Source organism: Pomacea canaliculata, linkage group LG10 (assembly GCF_003073045.1).
Source record: "Pomacea canaliculata isolate SZHN2017 linkage group LG10, ASM307304v1, whole genome shotgun sequence".
In the NCBI taxonomy this organism is placed as follows: domain Eukaryota; kingdom Metazoa; phylum Mollusca; class Gastropoda; order Architaenioglossa; family Ampullariidae; genus Pomacea; species Pomacea canaliculata.
Genome location: NC_037599.1, coordinates 8,146,963 through 8,168,770, shown reverse-complemented (window position 1 = coordinate 8,168,770; position 21,808 = coordinate 8,146,963). Strand labels below are relative to the sequence as shown.

General features: G+C 38.6%; 2 protein-coding genes across 2 annotated transcripts in view; both read left to right on the top strand.

Annotated features, from left to right (window-relative positions):
• Window positions 1-16,882, top strand: part of LOC112573251 — a 39,649-nt gene extending 22,767 nt beyond the window's left edge. Inside the window, 18 exon segments of the mRNA XM_025253450.1 lie at window positions 3,277-3,397; window positions 3,669-3,743; window positions 4,116-4,260; window positions 4,977-5,049; window positions 5,542-5,671; window positions 5,888-6,073; window positions 6,236-6,332; window positions 6,767-6,879; window positions 7,611-7,766; window positions 8,458-8,574; window positions 9,581-9,680; window positions 10,206-10,519; window positions 10,522-11,094; window positions 11,252-12,176; window positions 12,461-12,630; window positions 12,862-12,954; window positions 13,289-13,363; window positions 13,562-16,882. Of these exon segments, the coding sequence (XP_025109235.1) occupies window positions 3,277-3,397; window positions 3,669-3,743; window positions 4,116-4,260; window positions 4,977-5,049; window positions 5,542-5,671; window positions 5,888-6,073; window positions 6,236-6,332; window positions 6,767-6,879; window positions 7,611-7,766; window positions 8,458-8,574; window positions 9,581-9,680; window positions 10,206-10,519; window positions 10,522-11,094; window positions 11,252-12,176; window positions 12,461-12,630; window positions 12,862-12,954; window positions 13,289-13,363; window positions 13,562-13,675 (3,577 nt within the window). The 3' untranslated portion in view covers window positions 13,676-16,882.
• A 1,604-nt stretch (window positions 16,883-18,486) lies between these two features.
• LOC112573245 (dnaJ homolog subfamily B member 5-like) lies at window positions 18,487-20,735 on the top strand. The gene has a single exon (XM_025253440.1). The coding sequence runs from the start codon at window positions 18,662-18,664 to the stop codon at window positions 19,721-19,723; it is 1,062 nt and encodes a 353-aa protein (XP_025109225.1). The 5' UTR covers window positions 18,487-18,661; the 3' UTR covers window positions 19,724-20,735.
• Window positions 20,736-21,808: the final 1,073 nt, after the last annotated feature.

Sequence of the window (21,808 nt, the reverse complement as noted above, 5' to 3'; positions counted from 1 at the left end):
GTTTGCGAACTAGCCAGAGTTCTTCACCCTCCTTTCTTTCAACCCCCCAGCATCCCATTTTGTGCTCCTTCTTCCCTACCCTGCTGCCTTTAAAGCTACGCAGCAACCTCTGAGAAGAGCGCTGGCAGCTTGACAGAAGTGACTTCCCAGCATGAAAGGCAGGTAGTCGGAGTCGGAGCGACCTTTATTGCGCAGCCGGCAATTACACGCATGCGACACCAGGGTGCACTTGCTACACGGAGGCCCCCAACCGTTAGCATTCGGTAGTGCAGGACGAATAGCATAGAGATGTGCCTGTGGAAAATGCAGGTTGACAGTGACAGTTGTAAGTTTCTGGCCGCCTAATTTTTCTGTGTGAAAGGGTCAGTAAATAATGAGGTTGTCTACAGAACGAATGTGACCTCTTGTAAAAATTGGATCGACAACCTTATTTCCCTTGACTAGTAAAACAAGTTGTTTTTTTTTGTTTGTTTTTTTGAAGGGGTACGGTAAATAAAGGATTTAATATGCTGGACTTGAAGAGCTCAAAGTCGTAAAACTTCTAGGCGGCCGAATCTACAGCCATTCGTTGAATCATTTTTTTAAAAAGTAAAATTAAGGGCCTGTGGCAGAAGGACCAGTTAACTGTGAGTGGCTCACCGTGCCTATGGTACGATTCGTGGAAGGTGGAACCCACCCATGCTGGTTCCTTTTACCTTGATAAATCAGGTACTCCTCTGTTGCGCAGCAAGGGGAGGTTTTAAGTCACATGTTTGCAACAACCACCAGACTACATCGCCGCTGCTGTGTTATGTAGTATGTGGTGAGAGAACGACAAAGCGAGTAGGTCTAATGTGGTGAGAGGAGAAAGGTGGGTAGGAGCAGGGTTTTATAGCGGTACACGGGTCGGGTGTCTGTTGGGTCCGTTGGTGATTTTTTATGACGTTTTGCGAGTAACGTTAGTCGGTGAATTCTGTTGCGGTGCGCACAGGAGGACAGTCAACGGGAATTTGAGAACACCAGCGACACGGAACGGAGCACGTGTTAAGGGCCGGAAACTCTCAGACATCATTAAAATGCAAAGGGCTTCATTGAAAACCCACACACACGCACGCACGCACTGGTGCGCAGAGTGAACATTCGAACGTTCTACAAGTTGTAATCTGCTAGCCAGACCTGACAAAATCGACATTTTTGATAACAGAAAACCTTTACCTATGCCATGAACACTTTGGGGGGAACAAAACCTAAAGTATATATACACACAGCTGAAGGAAGACATTAAACGCAGTGTTAGTACTAACTCGGTAAGTGTTTATCCGCACCTTAGAGGCGGGTACTCATGACACCCCGTGAAAATGAAATCCGACCTATAAACGCTTGGCCTGTTAGTGCGCTTTATGAATACAGAAGGCTGTCACCTCTGTGGGCCGTTATTCTGCTCGCTTGTCGAAGTGTTGGGGACACCGTGCACAGATTTGTATGCACTTGGCAGCGCTGTCGCTGTGCAGGCCGCGTGGCACTGTGGTGTCAACCAGGAACCAACCCCTCCCCGGCAGGTACAACCAGCTTGGTCTTGAGGAAGCGCTGCGAGCCAGCAAACACACACACACCTGCCCACGTAACGTGCGCACGCTCCAAGCATGGCGTGACGTTCAGGTGTAACGGCATGTTGTCAGCAGTGCCACAGTAACATTATTACGCGGAACCTAAAATAGTGCCAGGACCTAGAACCCACCTACCCCACCCACCCGACCGACATGTTCAATGGTTTCCCAAAGTAGAGAAAGGTTGGGTGGTGGTGGTGGTGGTAGAGAACAATGCTATTGTGTACGTATATCTGTATAAAGGGAGAAGCCGACATACCCGATTCGGGGTGGAGGGAGGTGAAGGAATGACATCAATGAAGAGAAAGAAATCTTGGATGTGTACGAATATCTTGATTTGTCATGTGACAGAAAGTTCACCCCCCTTCTCTTCACATTCTCTCGCCCCCTACCCACTCGCTGAGTTGTATAGGGTTTTGTTGTTCTCTCGGGGCAGGTGCCTGGCTTCTAGATTTCTCGTGCTCGGCAGTGGGCGCGCGCCGATCGGTTCGTCTGTTCACGTAGTCGTCAAGGTCTATTGAGGTCAGCGTCACTGCCGTTCAACGTGCTGAGCACGTCAATGCGTGACAGTCCTGGGGTGCGCTTGGTGGGGGTCAGGTGTCGGGTGCCAGGAGACGAGAGGGAGGGAGAGTATGTGCGAGTGGTGTGTGAGTGCCGATGGTAGAGCGGGTGGCGTCGATTTACCGTTATGGTAGCACCAGTTACCGTTGTAACCTTTCACGACCATGTGCTGTGGGAGATTAGTGCAAGCGAAATGTTTCGAGTTGTATTTTGACAGAAAAACCTGCAAGCACACCCAGGGTAGCACCCTATATTAAACCGTTTATGTCACCGCTTATTAAATGCTTGCTTCCGATGGTTAAAAAAAAATCAATTCGGTCCTAGTTCACCTTGAAAACACAACAGGGTAGTGTGGCCTGTTTTCCCTTGTTAGAGGTGTTCCTGTCTCATATACTGCTGGTTCACTGATGACCTGCACATGGTTATCACTGCACCCCCACCCCAACCCCCATCAACTCCTTACACATGTTTCCTCTCATCAACAATCATCGGCAGGAGAAATATGTCAGCAATCCTTCAGAATTCTGTGTATACAATCTGTGTGTCTGTAACTGCATACGTATGTGCCAGAATCTAACTACTGCCATTTGTCACCAGTCGTCACCAGTCATTATGTGTTTACAATGTGTGTGTGTGTTCATCATGTTTATGAGAGAAAGAATCTAGTACTGTAGGTGTCAATAGTTTTATTAAAAGATTCCTCCATTAACTAAGTGAAAGTGCACTGGGTAATGAGTGACCTGGAATGAGCTGGCCATGCTGGGCTGCTCTTTCATTACTCATTTGCTTATAAGCAGACCACAGCGACGGGACCAGTAATATTGATTAGTGTACTGATGGCAATAAGATATGACCAAGGCAGTCTTACGAAAGGATAATGGCAGCATTTTATAATTTGATAGAATCGTCTTTGTTCAACACTTATCGTTTTAATATGAGTCTGTTTCAACGCATTCTTGTGCATGGTTTCCACTGCCTAAAGCAGCCTTGGATCAATTGTTTTCTTCTTTTGAAAATGTCACTAAAAGTCTAAAAGTAATAAAAATTTCTCATGTTTCCTTTTGTCTTGTCATCCATCAGAATGGCATAACTTTTATTAAGAATTAAGAAAGATTTTTCTCTTTTACAGGCTGGTGAAACTGAGAATTTTAGAAATCCGTGAAAACCATTTGAAAACATTGCCCAAGTCCTTCGGCAGGCTAACGGAACTTGAGCGTCTTGACATTGGAAACAATGAATTTACTGACCTGGTAAACAAAACATTTTAATTGTAATGAATTTCGTTTTGAGTTGAATGTGTTAAGTATGCAGACGTTTGACCTGATTTTTAATTTGTAAACGATAAACACTATATAGGGCCCTTTATAAAAGTGCAATCACTGCACCTGAACAAATATATTTAGGTGCACACACATATATTCACAAAAGGTATCTATGAATAAGGATTTTCTAAATAAGACACATAAATGTGTGCATGTGTATGCCCATTTTATGATTTGAAATTTCTTTTTTCTCATGCAGCCGGATATAATAGGAAGCTTGACAAACCTCCTGGAGCTATGGTGTGATAACAATCAAATCCTCAGGATTACACATGTAAGTACATATCATTGCATCATGCACTGTGACAGCTCAGTCACATATAAATGGTGCAGCTCTACAACATTTAACATGATTTCAACAGCTGGCGGGGCATGCATGCAGTAGTTCAAATATAAGTAGTAAATAATTAAGACAGACTTCAAATTTAAAGCACTAAGTACTTTTATTCCAAACCATTATTGAGCTATTAGAATTAAGTTTAGAACAAAGAATAAATGGTTGTGATGCATTGATTACAATAAGCAAAACTAGATTACTCCATATCACAGTGTGAAGTAGGAGGACTTGTATGAATGTCAATATCAGGTTAGAGAAGCCACCGTGTGTCTTGATGTTGATTATTTTCCTCTTGTTTTGGTGAACTAGATGATTGGAGCATTAAAGCAGCTGATGTTCTTGGATGCCTCAAATAATGATTTGGAAGCTTTGCCAGGAGAGATTGAAGGCTGCACATCTTTGGCTGATCTTCATCTCAGTGGTAACCTACTTCGCAGCCTGCCAGATTCTTTAGGCAAGTTACCTGTCCTATGCAGACAGTTTGCAGGAGGTCATTCTTGAGAGGAGGCTAGATATTGAACTGTTATCTTTGTGGCAGAGATGTTTTTTTCAGCTGTGCAATTATAGCAAACACTTGGCCAAGCATTACATGCTGCTTAATTTGATAGACTCATGAAGAGCCAGACTTTAAAGACCAGTTGATGCATGGGTCAGGGATTATGACTCAAGCATGACTAAAATCATAGCAAAACTCAACAGTCTGTTTATGATCTATAAAGAGATGCCTGTCTTTAGGGAGTGGATACACTTAACACTGTGCCATCCAGTCTAATATTTTTTATGAATGGACACACAGATATAATAATTGGTTAAAAGTCAGAATTGAAAAGTAGATGACTATACTTTGCTTCAACACAACTGTTGCGGTTAGAGTATTGGTGAAATAGAAGATGGAATATTAACTATACTTTGTCTTTCCCAAAATGACCCCAAAGTTGATGATGATGATGAGATAAATTATTTTCTCTGAAATGTTTGAAGAGAATATACTAACATTTGAACTTTAAACTTGTTTTGTAGAGAAATTTCTTCACAAAGTGAAGGAAAGGAAGTCACATCAAATAAACACAGTATACATCTGTTTAATTTATTAAAATATGAAAAATTATGGCTAGTAATAAAGCCTAAAAGTTTTAAAAGGTGCTATTGAGTTTGTATTTTATGCTGCAGGCAACTTGAGCAGCTTGACAACTTTGAAGGTAGATGACAATGAACTAACATCACTACCCAAGACACTTGGCGGGTGAGTTTTCGTTGCTGTCATACTAAAATGAATTTGTTACAAAGCATGACGTGTTACTATAAAGGGCAATCTACTCATTTTTTCAAATATTGTACCAGATAGCCTTGTATCTTGAAATAAAATCTTCATTGTTGTCTTTGTACAATTCCCTATATTGTGCAAATTTGTGATCTTGAAGCTGATTATATGTACTTGCTCATAACCTGTTGATGAGATCTGGAAAGAATTTGACGTATGTCTCAACAAGTTTTTGAAATGTTTAAAGTAAGTTTCTGCAGCACATGCAAATGGATTTCTTTTAAAAGATGAAGTAAAATCACTCATCGGTATAATAATTGATGGGTTCATAAGTACAAATGCTATCCTTGGGTTCTGTCTGTTTTTGATGGAACTTATTTGATAAACTAAGAAAGATAAGACAGTTAAAAAAGAAACAGAAGTTATTTGTAAATGTTTGCTGTGGGTCTGGTCTTATGTGGGAATGTTTTACAGGTTGTCATCTTTGTCAGAATTGAATATCAGCATGAATGACCTTGAGGAGCTTCCAGCCAGCATTGGATTACTACGAAATTTGCGCACTTTCTATGCTGATGAGAACCTTTTGACATTTGTGCCAGCAGAGGTGACTAATAAACAGATCATATATGAATCTTGTGTAAATTATATTTTTAGAGTTCTTATTAAATCATTGCCTGTTGTTTCTCACTTTCAGTAAAGAATTAATTTGCAACACGTCATATATGAAATATGGTCATATACTCCACACTACTAGAAAACAAGAGAAAGAGTGTTTAATCTGTTGCTGCTTATGTTTCTTTTCTTTTTTTTCTCCCAACAGTTGGGAAGTTGCAGTGGAATTACAGTACTTTCTCTTAGGAAGAACAAGCTGACATACATCCCAGATGAACTAGGACGTATTCCAAGGCTTCGTGTTTTGAACCTAAGTGATAACTACCTGTCATACTTGCCATTTACCATTGTAAAACTGAAAGAGCTTCAAGCTCTATGGCTTACTGAAAACCAGGTATAATTACATCCGTAGATTGATATTTTTTTTAGTCATTCTTTGCCTCTGTCTTCATTAATCTCTTACGCTTTTGTTTTAATGATTAACTATCAAGCTAGGTGTTAACAGTTTTATTTGTTTTTTTCTGTACTGAGGAGAATGATACTTCTTTCTTTTCAGACCAGACCTCTAATTCCTCTTCAGTCTGACTATGAGCCAGAGACAGGACGAAAGATACTTACATGTTATCTTCTTCCACAGGGTGGTTCTGAAAATGGTAAGCCGTAAACAGCATGCAATTTGTTTTGATTTTTCCTGAATGCATAAGAGGGAAAGGAACCATTTCTGTCTGATAAAAACTCTTGCCATAGTTTATGAATTTGAATTATGAATATGTGGTGCCTGTCTGCTGAGACCAATGTTTAGCCTCTTGTGAAGTTCTCCGCTGTTAGTCTTGGTGAGCCTAAACAATGAACATTGGTAAGCCAGAAGCTTTGTATACACCAGCCTTATCTTATTCAAGAATTTTCTTTAAGCCATTTCCAGGAAGTGCACGAATATTCAATTGTCATAGTAATGTGTAGATAGGAAAAGGTCACTGTACCTAGTCTTGAGAACAGATGTTATGTTCATTCCTCCTGAGATATATGTTTAACAAAATATACAATGAAGTAGTTGTAGAATTTTCTCTCTTTTGGATGATCATTGCAGATGATAATGAAGGTGATGGTGACAGTGACAGTTTTCATGCCTCAATATGGGATGAAGAACGACTTAGAAGACAGCAGATTCACTTCAATTTTTCAGATGACCCTGAAGAAGAGGTTGTGTTACATTTACATTTATTAAAAAACACAAAATCAAAAACCAGAAAAGCCTTTTTATACCGACACTTAACACATTTCTCTGAAATAGAGTATATGGGACTAACTATACCTATAACAACCAGGGCTGTTAACCATGCAGTCACCATTCTGCTAAAAAGGTGGGGGTGGGGGGAGAGAAGAAACAAAATCTAATCATCACCTATTTGATTTCCACAAAATAAGAATGAATTCAATATAAGCTTTTGCATTGCTTACAAAAGTGTCCTTACTGTGAATTCAATAAAGGTAAAATATTGTGACAGTTTTTTTGAGTTTACATATAAAATTGTTAACTAAGATCCTACATTTATATGAATATGATTTAAGTGGCTTATTTGTCTATCATATAATCAGGAGCTTCTCATAAAATTAACATGCTGCAGGTGTAACAGACCTGAGAAGGATGGCTCAAAATAATTTTTTAAGTCATGAATGCTTTTGAATGCTGTTTTGCTGTATAACCTCTTACTTTTGATTGTAAATTATTTTAGTCATCATTTCCATGATAAAACTTTCATCAAACACATTATAAATTATCATCCATTGCAACATTGCCTTCACATGGCAGTAACAGCTTGCATGACTGTCCCTTCTTCTGATTTTCTTTGAAAGGACTCGTTTGAATATGTTTCATGTATGTAGCTTTTCTGTCACATACACTATTTGTGGGTGTGTCTCCAAAATCATAGGGTCACCTGGTACGTTGTCCCACCCCATACCCTAAAGAGATGAGGGAGAAGGCTCGACACATGCGGAACTTGGCAATGCGACAGACATTAGGCAGCAACTCAGAACCTACTGGCTGGACTCCAGAAGGCAGTAGTAGCCATAGTTTCCAGGATCAGGTAGTGAGATTAAAAAAATATAAGCATTATGTTGTTTAGAGAATGATATTCTTTTGATTGATATTTTTCTGGTAGTCATCACAGCCATAAACTGCAAATGTCTGCATGTATTGGTAAGAACTACTACCATTCAGTATGCTTTTTTATTGTTGATGATTGTATTTTATTTCCAAGTTCAAATTACCTGCTTCAGCATTCCTCAACCCTCATGCCTCCTATACTCTTTAGTGTGTCCTGCCTGTTCTTCCTAACCTCATTACGTGTGATATCCAGATTTTAAAAAAAAATATATGCCATTAAAGGTTAAAATGTTTTGCTGCTGGTTGACATATATGATGAAATCGGTTGTGACATATTAAAGTTGTAGGAATATTTTTGATTTGGATCAGTCTTGACCTTCTGGGCTTAATTTACAAATCATTTTAAAAGCATTTCTATAAAAGTCCTTATGTTTATAGCTTAATGCCCTTAAATTTTTTTCTGCAGTGTGCAGTGCAAAGCTGAGTTCTTTCACTTTTAAACTGGCTTAATATTCTGTATTGTTTATAGAAGAGCAGTAACTTTATGTAAAATAACATAACACATAGAGTGTGGTGGTTTATATGTTTCTTTGTGTGTTTGTGCATGGTTGTGTGTGTGCATGGTTGTGTGTGTGTGCATACATATGTGTGGAATGGCTTTTTTTCTTTAGAAGGACAGCAGTAACTTTATGTATGGGTCAGGAGAGGTACGGGTACGTGAAGCTAGGATAGCAAAGCCGCAGTCCCCTTCCTTGCAGGAGACCCATCGCTTATATCGTTACGACAAGGTAAGGGGATAGAAATACAAGATATTGAACATGCAAAGTAGTGTATATGTAGAGAGAACATATATATATAAAAACTTCAAATAGTTGTTGGTAGGACTGATTATTTTTCCATTGATTGAACCGGGCATCTGTAAGAGTATCATGTACAAAATTATGTAAATGGTGTACTAAAGAAAAAATTATCTAAAAGTGTAGTCCATCTATAACAATCTATTTTTAAACATCTTTAGGTAAGGAAGTCAATAAACTAGATTGACAGATGATGGTATAGGCATTTTCATTGCGCTCGTATATCTTGAAGCTTTGATGCTTTTGTGAGTGAAACTTGAGTGCCTTTAGGCTTCTTAGGCTAGAATTGTGTTGACATCATATGTGTTAAGACTTACTGCTATCAGTAGAGGAACTCACACTGGAACCACCTCTCACAAAGCACCTCTCTGATGAAAAACTCCAGCAGCTTTCACTCAGCCCCTCATCAGTCAGATAACTTGCCACTCTCAGAGTTGAATGCTGTGTCAGGACAGTGAATGAGGCATCAAAATAAGTCTATGGGATTGATGCAAGGGATGGTTACAATATTGAGTCAAGAGACTTTATGCCATCATTTCAGACTAAGCAAGATTTTCTTTTACCGCATGACCCCAAATGTGCATGATGATGTTACAGTTCATTGGATGATGCTACATCCTAATGTGTATGCAAAGTGATTATCTGTGCCAAATATACAAAATCATCACCATCAAATGGAATTAAATATGTATTGACCGGGGGGGGGGGGAATGAAACCTGATGATATTTTTAGCAGAACAAGAATTGTTATTTTGTCATTACTTGTGTTCTAATCTCAGTAAGTGTGTATAGACAATCAGTGGATTCATGAAATTATTTGGTAACCCTGTACCTCCTTTCTTTTATAAAGCAGTGAAAATGTCTTAAATAGATTTTTCGCATCAAGCATATATTTTTAGTTTAGTTTAACATCAGTGTTTGTTAATGTGTGAACCAGGAAAAATTGTTGAAAGACAAGGCACGAATGCAGCATCGTCACTCCATGCCTGACATTCCAGACAATGTGGCTACTGCGATAGCCTCTTCTGGCAAGCGAGGCAAGTTGTAGTTAAAAAGACTTAAGGAAGAAGAAAAAAAAGATGAAAATGAAAGAGATAGAAGATGAATATCAGAAGATAAAGAAAGAAAATGGAAACACAAAAGAGAAAATACAAGAAAGATTTCTTGTAGTGGTATAATTTTTCCTGTGACATGTTCATGATTTCTGATTTATTCTATCATTTCACTGATTTGAATCATTGAATTATATTTATTTAATCCATTATGTCTTTTACATAAGGTTTTTCAGTACTGCTGATCAAGCAAGGAGTCAGCATCGTGTATTTGTGTACATGAATCTGAAAAGACATGAAATTGTTTTTAGCATAAAATACAGCTGGGATGCAAAACATTGTGGTGAAGGAGGATCTGGCTTGGTCCATGCACATAAAGGCTACAGAATAACAAAATCACCTTAAAAGAGAGCTTCCTGGGTTGTAAATGGAAAAATATTTCTTTTAGAGAGCACACAGATTGTGTTTTTACTGTTTTATTTCTTTAATGGCTCTTAATCATCATTTCAGGGGCTGTAGGCTTGGAAGAGCCAGAAGCAGGACCTCTTGTCAGACGAAAGTCCACACCAAATTTACTATCAGCTGAGGGAGAGAGAACAGAGGGTGAACAAAGGATTCCAGCACTTACTTATGAAGACCTCTACAAAAAACCTCTGCTTCAGCAACATCAGCATCATCGAGGGTCATCCGGAAGACGATCCCGACGGATGAGGGAATATGATTCAGATACAGGATACAGAAGTGAACAGGAAATGTTCAGATTTAACAGACAGGTCGTGGATGATAGCAGAGTTGATGGTAGGGAGTTCCATCTGACAACATGTCTGTGAGGTCGCAACCCACCATGCCAAGGACACACCACAGAAGTCATGGGCGAGAAGGTGGTTATGCCAGTGACCTGGAGGCATATGCTAGCAGGGGAAGAGGCAGTGCAAGAAGAGGCAATGCTCCTTCCCCCATGCTTAGACCTCCCGTCATTCAGCAGTATCATTCTCAGAGTGTGCCTCAGGACCTCAACACACGATTAACTTTTACAAACACAGAGAACTTGTTTCATTTTCCCTCTCAGTCACGACGACCTTCACATGATATGTCCAACAGTCCAACTCCAAGCAGCCGTCCAAGCACTGCAATGTACATGTCTCATCACCAACAACAGCAGTCACAGTATCACCAGCAGCAACCTCCACCTTCACCAAGCCAGTTTGATGGTGGCAGCATGTTAGATCAAAGTACACCAATCACCATCCAGGCCCCACAGAGCTTTTTGTCAGCATCTGCAGGGTCAGGTCTTTACCCTCAAGCTACTGGTCAAAAGGAACAAGATCTGCACAGGGAGCTGTACACAGTGCTAGAAGAGCAAACAAAATCAAAAGAACCTTCTCCTCAACATATCACGGCAAGTAGTATTATTGTACCAATTTATATTGTGTTTTGAAATCACAAAGTTTTCCCTGGATTTTTTTTTAAGTTTGTCATAGTGACATTTTCCTATATACTTGACTTCCCCCAGTTTATTCAGTATATTAAATTAGTTTTTTGTTATGACTTTACAGCCCAGTCCATCTCTTGAGACCTTGCACAAGAATAGTCTGGAAAGACCACCACCACCATACCAGCCAGCACCACCATACCACATGACACCAAGAAAGAAAAGTGTAACAAGTAGCAGAGTCAGTGAAAGTGATGCAAGCGCTGGATCTTCAAAAGAAGGAGGCGGTGGTAGTGGCAGTGAAGTGAGCTACCAGAGCAGCTCATATTCTAATCCAGAATATACCACCATCCAATTTGTTGATCAGCCAAGGCAGGAAGATAAGGGAGTGAGGAAGAACTATGATGCATTGTCTCTTGGGCAAAGAGCTCCAGAACATTCATATACTGGCCAACAGCGGAGAAGTTCAGACATTTACTGTAGTGGTATAAGGAACTCACCTGTACCCAGAACTCAAAGAGAACGGGCTAATTCTGATGTTTATGCATTAGGAAGGTTTTCTGACCTTCAGTATTCTCTTTCTTCTCACAAACATTCTGAAAATCCATCACAGGCTAGTGGAGGAGGCCACTTTGTTGACCAAAATCCTCAACCCACAGTGTTTTCTGATAAGGTGATGGATAGATCAAGGGACTCTCTTACACCAGTCAGTAGTCAGTATGGAAAGTTTGATCCTAACAATGCAAGACAGTCACCACATCAGGTCGACCCTCAAAAACCAAGAGAAAGATCAAATTCTAGGGTCACTATTCCTGGTGGAAAGACCAGCAACATTGCCTTGACTTCTCAGACTGCATTTGAGGCTTACCCAAACCCATATGGGGAACCAATGGAAGCTGGGGATCCTCTAATGATGCGCTTTGAAGATGTGGCTATTTTCAAAAACATGCAAGAACCATCGTCACAGGTGTCTAGCTCAACAGACAGTGGTTATGGCCATAGTCATCATATCTATGAGCATATTGGTGATTTTCAGCACAGACATTCAGGTTAGTCTAATGTTACATTTTCTTAGTGCAGAATATTGATCTTCAGATAACAATCCCAGGAGTGTTTATTGTTAAATGTCGTCATTGAACTCACTGTTAAGCAACTATTCCTCACTGAATTCTGAGATCTTGCATTTTAACACATAAATGTATCTCTGTCTGAAGTGCAATTTTCTCTGAAACAAATGGAATATTATGACACTGTTTTGCTAATAATCTGAAAATGCTAAATTTGGTGTTGCCATCTGACAGCCATCATAAGCAGACTTTTTTTTTATATTTAGGCTCGCCGCATTCATCAACACCTCCATCTCATCGAAATACACCAGTCCGCCGGAACAGTTCCTCACAAGGCACTTCTTCAAGGGAGACCACACCTGTGAAAGAGGAAGGCTTTTACTCTGTTCAGGGTCACACATTGTCTGAGACAACATGTCAGGAATCTAGAGAAGTGGTGCGAAACTATCCAACTTGTATTTATTATGCCATTTCTGTATTTCACAGAGTTTAAAAGAAGGCTTAGATAGGATCGTAGTTGAACCAAAATTTTTCAAGATGTGCACTTCACTGAGTGGATTTTCATTTCTATAGCAAAACATTTTAAATTTCAAATTTAACTTTAAAAAAAATTAAAATATGTAAAGCAAGTTTGAGGCCTTGAACACATTTTTGTTGTGCTGTGCAGTTCCGTGCTGTCATTCAGAAGAATCCAGGCCTGGGTTTTAGCATCGCAGGAGGTCATGGCTCTCGAGGAAACCCTTTCAGGGAAGGTGATATGGTATGCTGGCTCCATGAAAACTTTTAGAATGTTAAAGGCCAAACTTTCACCATCTTGCAGGAAAGAATGATTTGACACCTGAGGGAGGTGACAGTACTTGTTAGGCCAGATGAAAGCAATTAGCAAAGCATCATCACTATGGTTGCTGGCACCAAATGTGCCACTCACCAACCTCTCTCATGTTGAATCATTCTTTCCTGCCTTAAGATTAAAGAACTCAGGAATTTGCAAAGAAGGCATTTTGATTTTTTTCTGTTAACGAGTACTTGGCTGCAAGAAAAAAGACCACCATATGCTACTGCTTTTATTAAAACTTATATTTGATGCTCTGTAGGGTATCTTTGTGACTAAAGTCCAGCCTGAGGGTCCAGCTGCCTCAGTGATTCAACCAGGAGATAAAATCCTTAAGGTACAATTTCATTCCTTTTGTACATATACCATTTCTCAGCCCGTCTTAGCAGCTGCTTAAGATGTGAAATCATCAAAATAAAATTTCTAAATATCTTTAACCAAACTCTCAATTTTGGAGCTTTAATAAATCTTTTATTTTTATTTTTTTCTTCTCATGTGCTAATTAGAATCTGACAGGCTGGAAATTTTATTGCAGGTTAATCACATTGATTTTCGCAACATAGACCACAGTCAGGCAGTAAATGTGATGAAAACATCCGTCACTGTGGAACTTCTGGTGGAGAGGATTCAGAAAATTAATCTTGTTTGACATCTTTCATTGACTATAGTGGAAGATATGAATAGGCAGCTGCTGTATGGCTTGATTTGCTGTTCTGTTAAATGAAACTTTGGATTCCCAGTGACTTCATATTGTGAATGATTTTTTGTGGTAAATTTGTACTTTGAAGAAATTAGTGTTAGTATGAAGTTCTATGAAGGATTTATTTTTATGTACCTGATCTCCGTTGATGGTGATGTTTGTGAGTCTGAGAAATGGAGATTTTTGAAAGTGCACACATTATCAACTCATTTGCCAAGACACACAGTAAATGAGGCTGAAAATACTGGTACCTTACTTCATTATTTCACTTTGCTAAAGAAGGCAGCTGTTGGTAATTAGCACACCAGGTGGATCACTGCCGAATGGTATTCATGTATTATATAATTTACTGTTTTATGTTTCATGATTCTGAAGTCATTATACACTTGTTTTAGATTAGTTCACTGTGGAGTTTCATGAAGAATAGGGTCCACAATTTGTGTGCATGAATAACTTGTATGTAACATGTCAATCATATCCGAGTGTAAATGGTATTTAAGAGATCATCATAGTGACAGAATGGCAGATCCTTTGGCCTCAGGCTGTTTATTAAGTTGTACAGTCACTGGTTTTATTTATAGACTGACTTGCCTGTATATATGTTTGTGCGAATTTGTCCCGTCCATAAAAACATATGCAATGTTATTTAAATGTCCTGTCAGTTATTTTTATGACCAGCTGTTCATCTCTGGTAGTTAAATGTTGTATATTGTTATTACAAAAAAAGTCTGCAGTTGACCAAAATACTTTTTGCATTAGTTATCTGTATATAAAAATATTTCATTGTAATATTTTCATATTATTGGGCTTATGGATTGCCAGACTTAAATACTGCTGTGATACTTGATGAGTTACTGTCATTCACAATAGTTATTTAGGCAATAGATATGAATAACAGTATCCTGAAGATGTGCAAGCATGTATGCATGTGTTTGCGTGAATATGAATATTTAAAAACAAATTGCTGCTTTAAAGTTCATACACAACATTATTATGCATCTCCAGAAATTCTCTCTGCTGCAGACTCTGCATCTACGTATGTGTACATACATGCGTAAATGCACTTAAATCACTTTGAAGGCCCATAAAAAGGAAGGGTTTAAAGGTGTCAAGAGTTTGATCTAGTCTGTAAGGGTCAAACATCAATCATGGGTATCCAGTGTCCTAACCTGGGGTGACAAGTATCAAATACCCAGCATCCACACCTGGCCATCTGAACATTTTGGATGAATTTAAAGTCTTTTAGGGTGAAGCTGAACCCTGATGCAGACAGAACATTTGTGACTCACATTCTGTGGCTGTTTCCTCAAGTCAGAAGAGGATAGCTTTTTAACTTATGATGGAGAAAGTGCACATTATTGATCATCAAGAATACTTGAAAATATAACAAATGAAATGCAACTCAATAAATGGCTTCAGAATATTATTCTCGCTCATTTTACCATCCTCCATGATTTAATTTTGTGTATGTGCATATGTGTGCATGCTCCATGTATGCATGGACATATATCATTTGTATATAAATATATCATCATATGCAAAATTTTTCAAAAAGAAAAAGAAAATCTACTGCAGCATACACAGTACATTTATAAGCTTTTAAAGTACTGTTAATTCAAAATCTGATTTTTTTAATTACTGCAGATTTAGAGTAAATGGGGGGTAATATATGATACCTAAAAAAATAAAACTGAAATGTAGGTTGAATGCCTGACTCTTAAACTGCACAAGAAGGCAATGGTGTTCATAAATGGACACTTTTTAAATTAAATGTAATAAGTGTTAAATAACTGAAAATGTCTGGACAGTCTTGGCACCGTATCTGTTGCTTGTTTCTTTGTTCCTACATTTGCTGCATAGACTACAAAGTGTTGAAACACAAGTTTTCAGTATGGACAGAAAAGTGTAATTTTCATGATTTTTTTGGGTAAAAATGCGTTACAGGCTTTCTTGTTTGCACCAAAACAGCTATAAAAGATATAGATCTCTATTTCAGGCATTATAAAATTTACTCTGCAAGTCCTACATGGTTACAAGATTGTGTATATACTGTTCTCCAAAATGGCAGTTGTATAATTATTACATTTGTATGTTCACATCGTGTAAGCGCATGGATGTATATTAGATGGCCCCTATATATGGTGATTTTACATTGATGTCTGTGGAAGATACAAGTGCATCACATTCTCTTAGTATATGTGCAACACACTTCTTCAATATTATCAATATTTTTACCTTGAAATTTAAAAAAATGGTTTAGCTTTATTGTTCAAAAGCATGGGTGGGAGATCAGAAATGTATTGTATTTTTAAAACATTTTTACATATTAAACAACTTACAAAGAGACTGCAAAAGAAAATGTTGAATAAAGCTGGAAGAACATTCATGCTGCTGCTTATTGTAGGCTGATCTGTAAGCATCAATTTTGGATATTTTTCAATGCCATCCAAATCATCTTCATGTATGTGTAGGAATATCATGAAGTTGTCACATGATTGACATTTCTTTTTGACAAGACTAAGTCCACTCAAACTTTGCCACATGCCATACGTTTCTGATTTGGGGCTAAAATTTGAGCTTTATGTTGATAGATGTGTACATTGCATGCATTTTTCAAGGTGGACATTACAGATAAATGGCAAGTCTTTATTTCTTTCAAAGTGTTGAGCATTTTTCTGTATTAGTATACAGTCTCAGAGTTTCATGAAATTGATGAATTGAGTTCGTTATTTCTAGGTTTTTAAAAATTTTTAGTTAATTTTTTGGCACAGCATAAAACCCAAACATTACCTTTTAGTCATATCTGCACTTGGCTCTGTGGAAAAACAACTATGCCCATGTGCAACAGAGAAAGGTGCATTAGATGCATTCAGACCCTACAAAGCATTCCTTCATTTATTCCAACAAAAAATATGGCAGAATTATTATTTTGCACCTGAAAGACCTACCTGTTCATACAATCAAAACTGCTCAATAGTATGCAATGGCAAGGTTAGTGTTATTATCACAGTAGGTTGTACATACTGAATTGGCATCTCATTTTGTTAAAATGTTACACAATTTGAAAAAAATTCACTTGCGCCATGTCATTGATTCTATGTTGATTTTCAAGAATAAAACTGAATTAATTTTATGATTAAAGTGTGTTTGACTGATGTTTACCTTTTTTCTGTTTCCTTCTATAAGGTTTCTTATCTATATTAGTACTCCATGGAATTCATGTCATTACTAATGAAGTATGCATGTGTAGTCTGCCAGCTGAGACTGACAGCACGTAGTGCTTAAAGCCAGTAGTGAGAGTTAGGTTTCAGCTGCAGGCTGGAGTGCCCAACCATACTATACAAAGGAAGCAGCTGTGCCAAGGCATCAAAGGTTCTTCCTTTAGCCATTCATCCTGTACACCTTAGTAATAATTACCAGAAAGTACGATGGTGTCTTCATTATGTGTATATGATACATTTTCTGAAGTCTCGAAAATGCTTTTTTCCATTTTGCCCTTGCCCTTTACTGGGAAGGGAGGATCTAAGAAGACCCAGCACTAAAATCCTTAGCCCTTACACTTCAGTTTTATTCCACCAAAGGCTACAGCTAGGGAATTGTTAGACTACCCCATTGTACAAATATCAGTAAATGGTATACATTGGGGCTGATGAACACCAGATTTCAGGGCAGTAAGTAGCACTAATGAAAATCTTGTTTATTGATGCTTGATTAGGTAAATGACTTTGTCTTCAGCATCCTTCATGGCCATGTTTGAATCTGAACCAGACAATAATACCATATTATTCCTAGTACAATCTGCTGCGAAAACAAATTCAAAATCTACATTACTTAAAAAAAGCAATGAACTCTAAAATAACAATGACAATAACAGGAAAGTATTAAGAAAAGTGAGGTCGAAGTTTCATTCAACACACGTGTATTAAAACGTGTTTATAGCAATAAGAGCTGCATATATTGTGTAAATACGTATTTTGGAAAGGAACTAACTTCAAATCTCTCGACTTTAAATGCAACCAAAATAAGAAATCTGTACGTAAACAACACAGATCGAGTTGCCCCAATTTAACCGTGTACTAAATGTTGACCAAAATATCACTTCTGAGAATATTCAAGTGCAGTGTAACCATTCTCTTTGGCGTATCTGCTTGCTGCCTGCAAACGCACCACACCTGTACTTGTCTTAAATTCATGCATTTTTACTACAAAAATGTCAGCGTATTTTCTTTTTATCTAAAGTAAAACGTAACGTGAAAGATTCGCATATTTTAAAAGAAATTGAACATGACTCTATATACGTATGGCAGACATTTTTAACATTTGGGTAGAGAAAAACCACAATCTCAGGCGAGTAAGTAGCTAGCAGTGGTAGCACAACCCATAACAAGCTCTCTCGCAAGCCCAGCCTACACGAACTAATATCCCAACACACGTTCATGCATATTAGTACGTGACCCAGCCTACGACACAAGCGTCATGACCGAGATCTCATTCCTAGACATCTTTTCTAGAATCTTCTTTAAATTTTTTTCTATTCTATGCCAACCGTTAAATAATTTCTTAGTTTATGTGCAATATAATAAATAATAATTTTTAATAAGATTTAAATCACTGTGAAAAATACCGATTTCGGTTTTACGACTGATGACGTAGTAGTTTGCCCGATTCACTAGGAGAGAGAAACAGACAAAAGCTCTGCTTTCTGATTGGTCAATCGTGCCGGAAATAAACAAGCATCTAGGACATTCGGGAATGTTCGTTACTATTCAGGACATCTTCGGGAAGTGTATTTCTGCACCGCCGCAAACGCTGCTCAGAGAAGTTCGGAGCAACCGTTGGTTGAGCAGGACGAACAACGTTCATGAAAGTAACCTGTTGCTAGTGGGAGAGGAGTGCTGCTGGTAAACCAAATTTACGAAATCTTCAGCTCTCGCAATGGGGAAAGACTATTATAAAATCCTTGGTCTTGCCAAGGGTGCAACAGAAGACGAGCTGAAAAAAGCTTATCGTAAAATGGCACTCAAATACCATCCAGACAAGAACAAGTCACCAGGTGCTGAAGAAAAGTTCAAAGAGATTGCGGAGGCATATGATGTGCTGAGTGACCCGAAAAAGCGGGAAATATTTGACAAATTCGGCGAAGAAGGCCTGAAAGGGGGTGTTCCCGGTGGTGGTGGTGGAGCTAGCGGGGCTGGCGGTGGAGGAACCTATCATTACACATTCCAAGGCGATCCTCGAGAGACTTTCCGCATGTTTTTTGGAGACGAAAGCCCTTTCGGTTCGTTCTTCAGCATGGGTGGTAGTCCTCATGGAAATATGTTTCAGTTCAGCACTGGGTCAGACGACCATATGGATGTCGACGATGACCCGTTTGCACACTTTGGACGAGGTCCTTCGTCTTTTGGTGGGGGTATGAGGGGAGGAGGAGGTATGCCTCATCGCAAGCATCAAGACCCTGCAGTGGTAAGAGACTTGCAGGTATCTTTAGAAGAAGTCCTAAACGGCGCCACTAAAAAACTGAAAATCACTCGAAAGGTGCTAAATCCGGATGGTCGAACTTGTCGCACTGAAGACAAGATTTTACAGATTGATGTGAAACCTGGTTGGAAATCGGGCACCAAAATAACTTTTCCCAAGGAAGGTGACCAGACACCTAATAATGTGCCGGCGGACATTGTGTTCGTGATCAAAGACAAACCTCATCCACTGTTTACGCGAGAAGGCCAGGACATTCGTTACAAGGCAAAAATTTCTTTACGTGATGCACTTTGTGGAACCACCGTTCAGATTCCGACATTGACAGGCAGAAAAATTCCGCTGAACTTATCAGAAGTCATCAAGCCAGGTTCAACGAGGCGCATACAAGGGGAAGGACTGCCCTATGCCAAGCAACCGAGCAAGCGAGGAGACCTTATTGTGGAATTTGATGTGAAATTTCCAGACAGAATCCCGCCTGGTGCAAAAGACATTCTCAAAGATTGTATTCCAGCTTCTTAAACTTGTGCCTGTGAAACTTAACGAACTGTGATACTATCTTATCTTGAGCACTGTAATGCGTTGCCAATGCATCGAAAAGTAAGTTTGTGCAACTTTGATTAATAGTCGTTTAACGCACTTGAAGCATGTTTGTCATTGCATGGAGGTCAGTGTGACATAGTCCGTGTAGTTGTAAACAAGTTAAATTGTAAACTCGAGCCGATTGAAAATGTAACCTTAAACACATTTTGAGTCAACGGAGAAGCGAATGTTACATCGGAAGATCAATATTCTGTAATTTGTTAAATAATGGGGTAATGTGTTATAGTACATTCTAAATCTAAAATAAGTTTCAGCTTTGTAGAACAAGTAACAGCAGTGCAGTAGAGCGATGCTTTAAAAAAATGTCCTATATTGTTGGATTTGGAGTTTCTCCAACATGAGTCATCGGTTGCTAGGTGGCACGAGATGAATTGCGTTACCAAACGCTTCCACAGGCTATACTTAGCGTTGCTGTTGCTGGCGCCAAGTGCTGAACTGGTGGTTTGCCAGATAACAGCTCCCGTTATTTTAAGTAGTTATAATCAGCTTGTATTAGCACAGCCAGTCTTTGATTATAAGATAACGACTTTCATAAATAATCTATGCGTCCCAGGTATTAGTGTTTGTATACAAGAAGAAACTGGAAAAAAAATGTATTTTGTGTAAATTTTGGATGCAAAGCCAGAATGTTGATGTGACTTGGGTTATTGTGTAACTGTTTTAATTGTTTTTGAAACTGTAGCATGTGCAGTCTTTGTAATTCATCGTCTTGCAACTTGCAGAGCTGGTGTCAGCTGTTACTGTGAAAATGAGATACGAGGGGACTTGAAAAATCGAAGGTTTATGTATTTATGCAAGGTCCGAAGAAAAAATGCATTTGAAAGCATGTGATGTGCAAGATCGTTTCAAATGAGTCTGTGTGAATTATTAAGTGTAGTAAAGTTTAAAAGGAGTACTGAGGAGCTGAAAAATAAAGCGTGGAAAAGTTGAATTGTCTTTTTTTCAGTAATGCTTACGGAATGTGCTTACAGAAAGTGTGCAGTCATAGTTTTCTATGGCTCTTGGCATAGGCCAAAAAAAAGTGTTTTTGACCACACCAAAAACTGACAGCCTTAAATGAATAGACTGGTCTAACAAGATCTTCAACTCGATAAATGTTAAATGTATATAAATTACTTTTATTGCCCACTATAAAGATAACCATTGAAAGCATTTTAATTGCTCAAGAATTTAAGGACATAATTTCTTTCAATCTCTTCCCCAAAGACAAGCTTTGGAAATGTAAGGTGGGCAGCCTTGAGCTTTTATCTAAAACTTTAAAAAGTAATCCCACATTATAAATGTGAACATAATGCATCACTGGTAATAACCTTTTTAGACATAAAAGTAATTTAAAATTCCACTAAAAGTGTTTGGACGGGAGGCATTGTAGACAAATTTGAGATTTGTACCTATGAGCCTATTTAAGCAACATGCAAGAAATGTATAAACAATAAAGATTTTAAGATGTCTTTGTAACAAGCAGGAGTCTGAAAATGCCCAACTTGCTCATGCATGGGGTTCAAGCCTGCAACTGTCTGGTGGATACTACCTGTATGGTTAGCAGGATGGAAAGGCCGTCATAATGAGACTGATAGTCTGACTCTTTGTGTTTATTTTTTGTGTAAACTTTTAAGATAATTATGTTACCTTTCACTCTTGCTTCAAAATGTAGACATTCGTTCCCACCAAACGTGCATACACATATGCAAACATGCATTTACCCAGAGAGTAAATGCATTCCCAGACATTGTGTTTATTACACCATGATTTCTTAAACCCTTTATATACTCAAGGGAAAGGGATAGTTTGTGGAAGACCCCTGAGGGTGATTTTTAGTGATCCTGCCGTAACTATAACACCTAATTCACTCTTAAAATGCAAGCATTGTGTCTGTGAGACAGAATGACCAGCACAACTTTAACATGCTAAGGATTGTGGTGATGAATCTGTAATATAGTTAAATAATGTAACTGGCTTTATATGAATATTACACCCTATGAAATCATCTAAAAATGTACACAC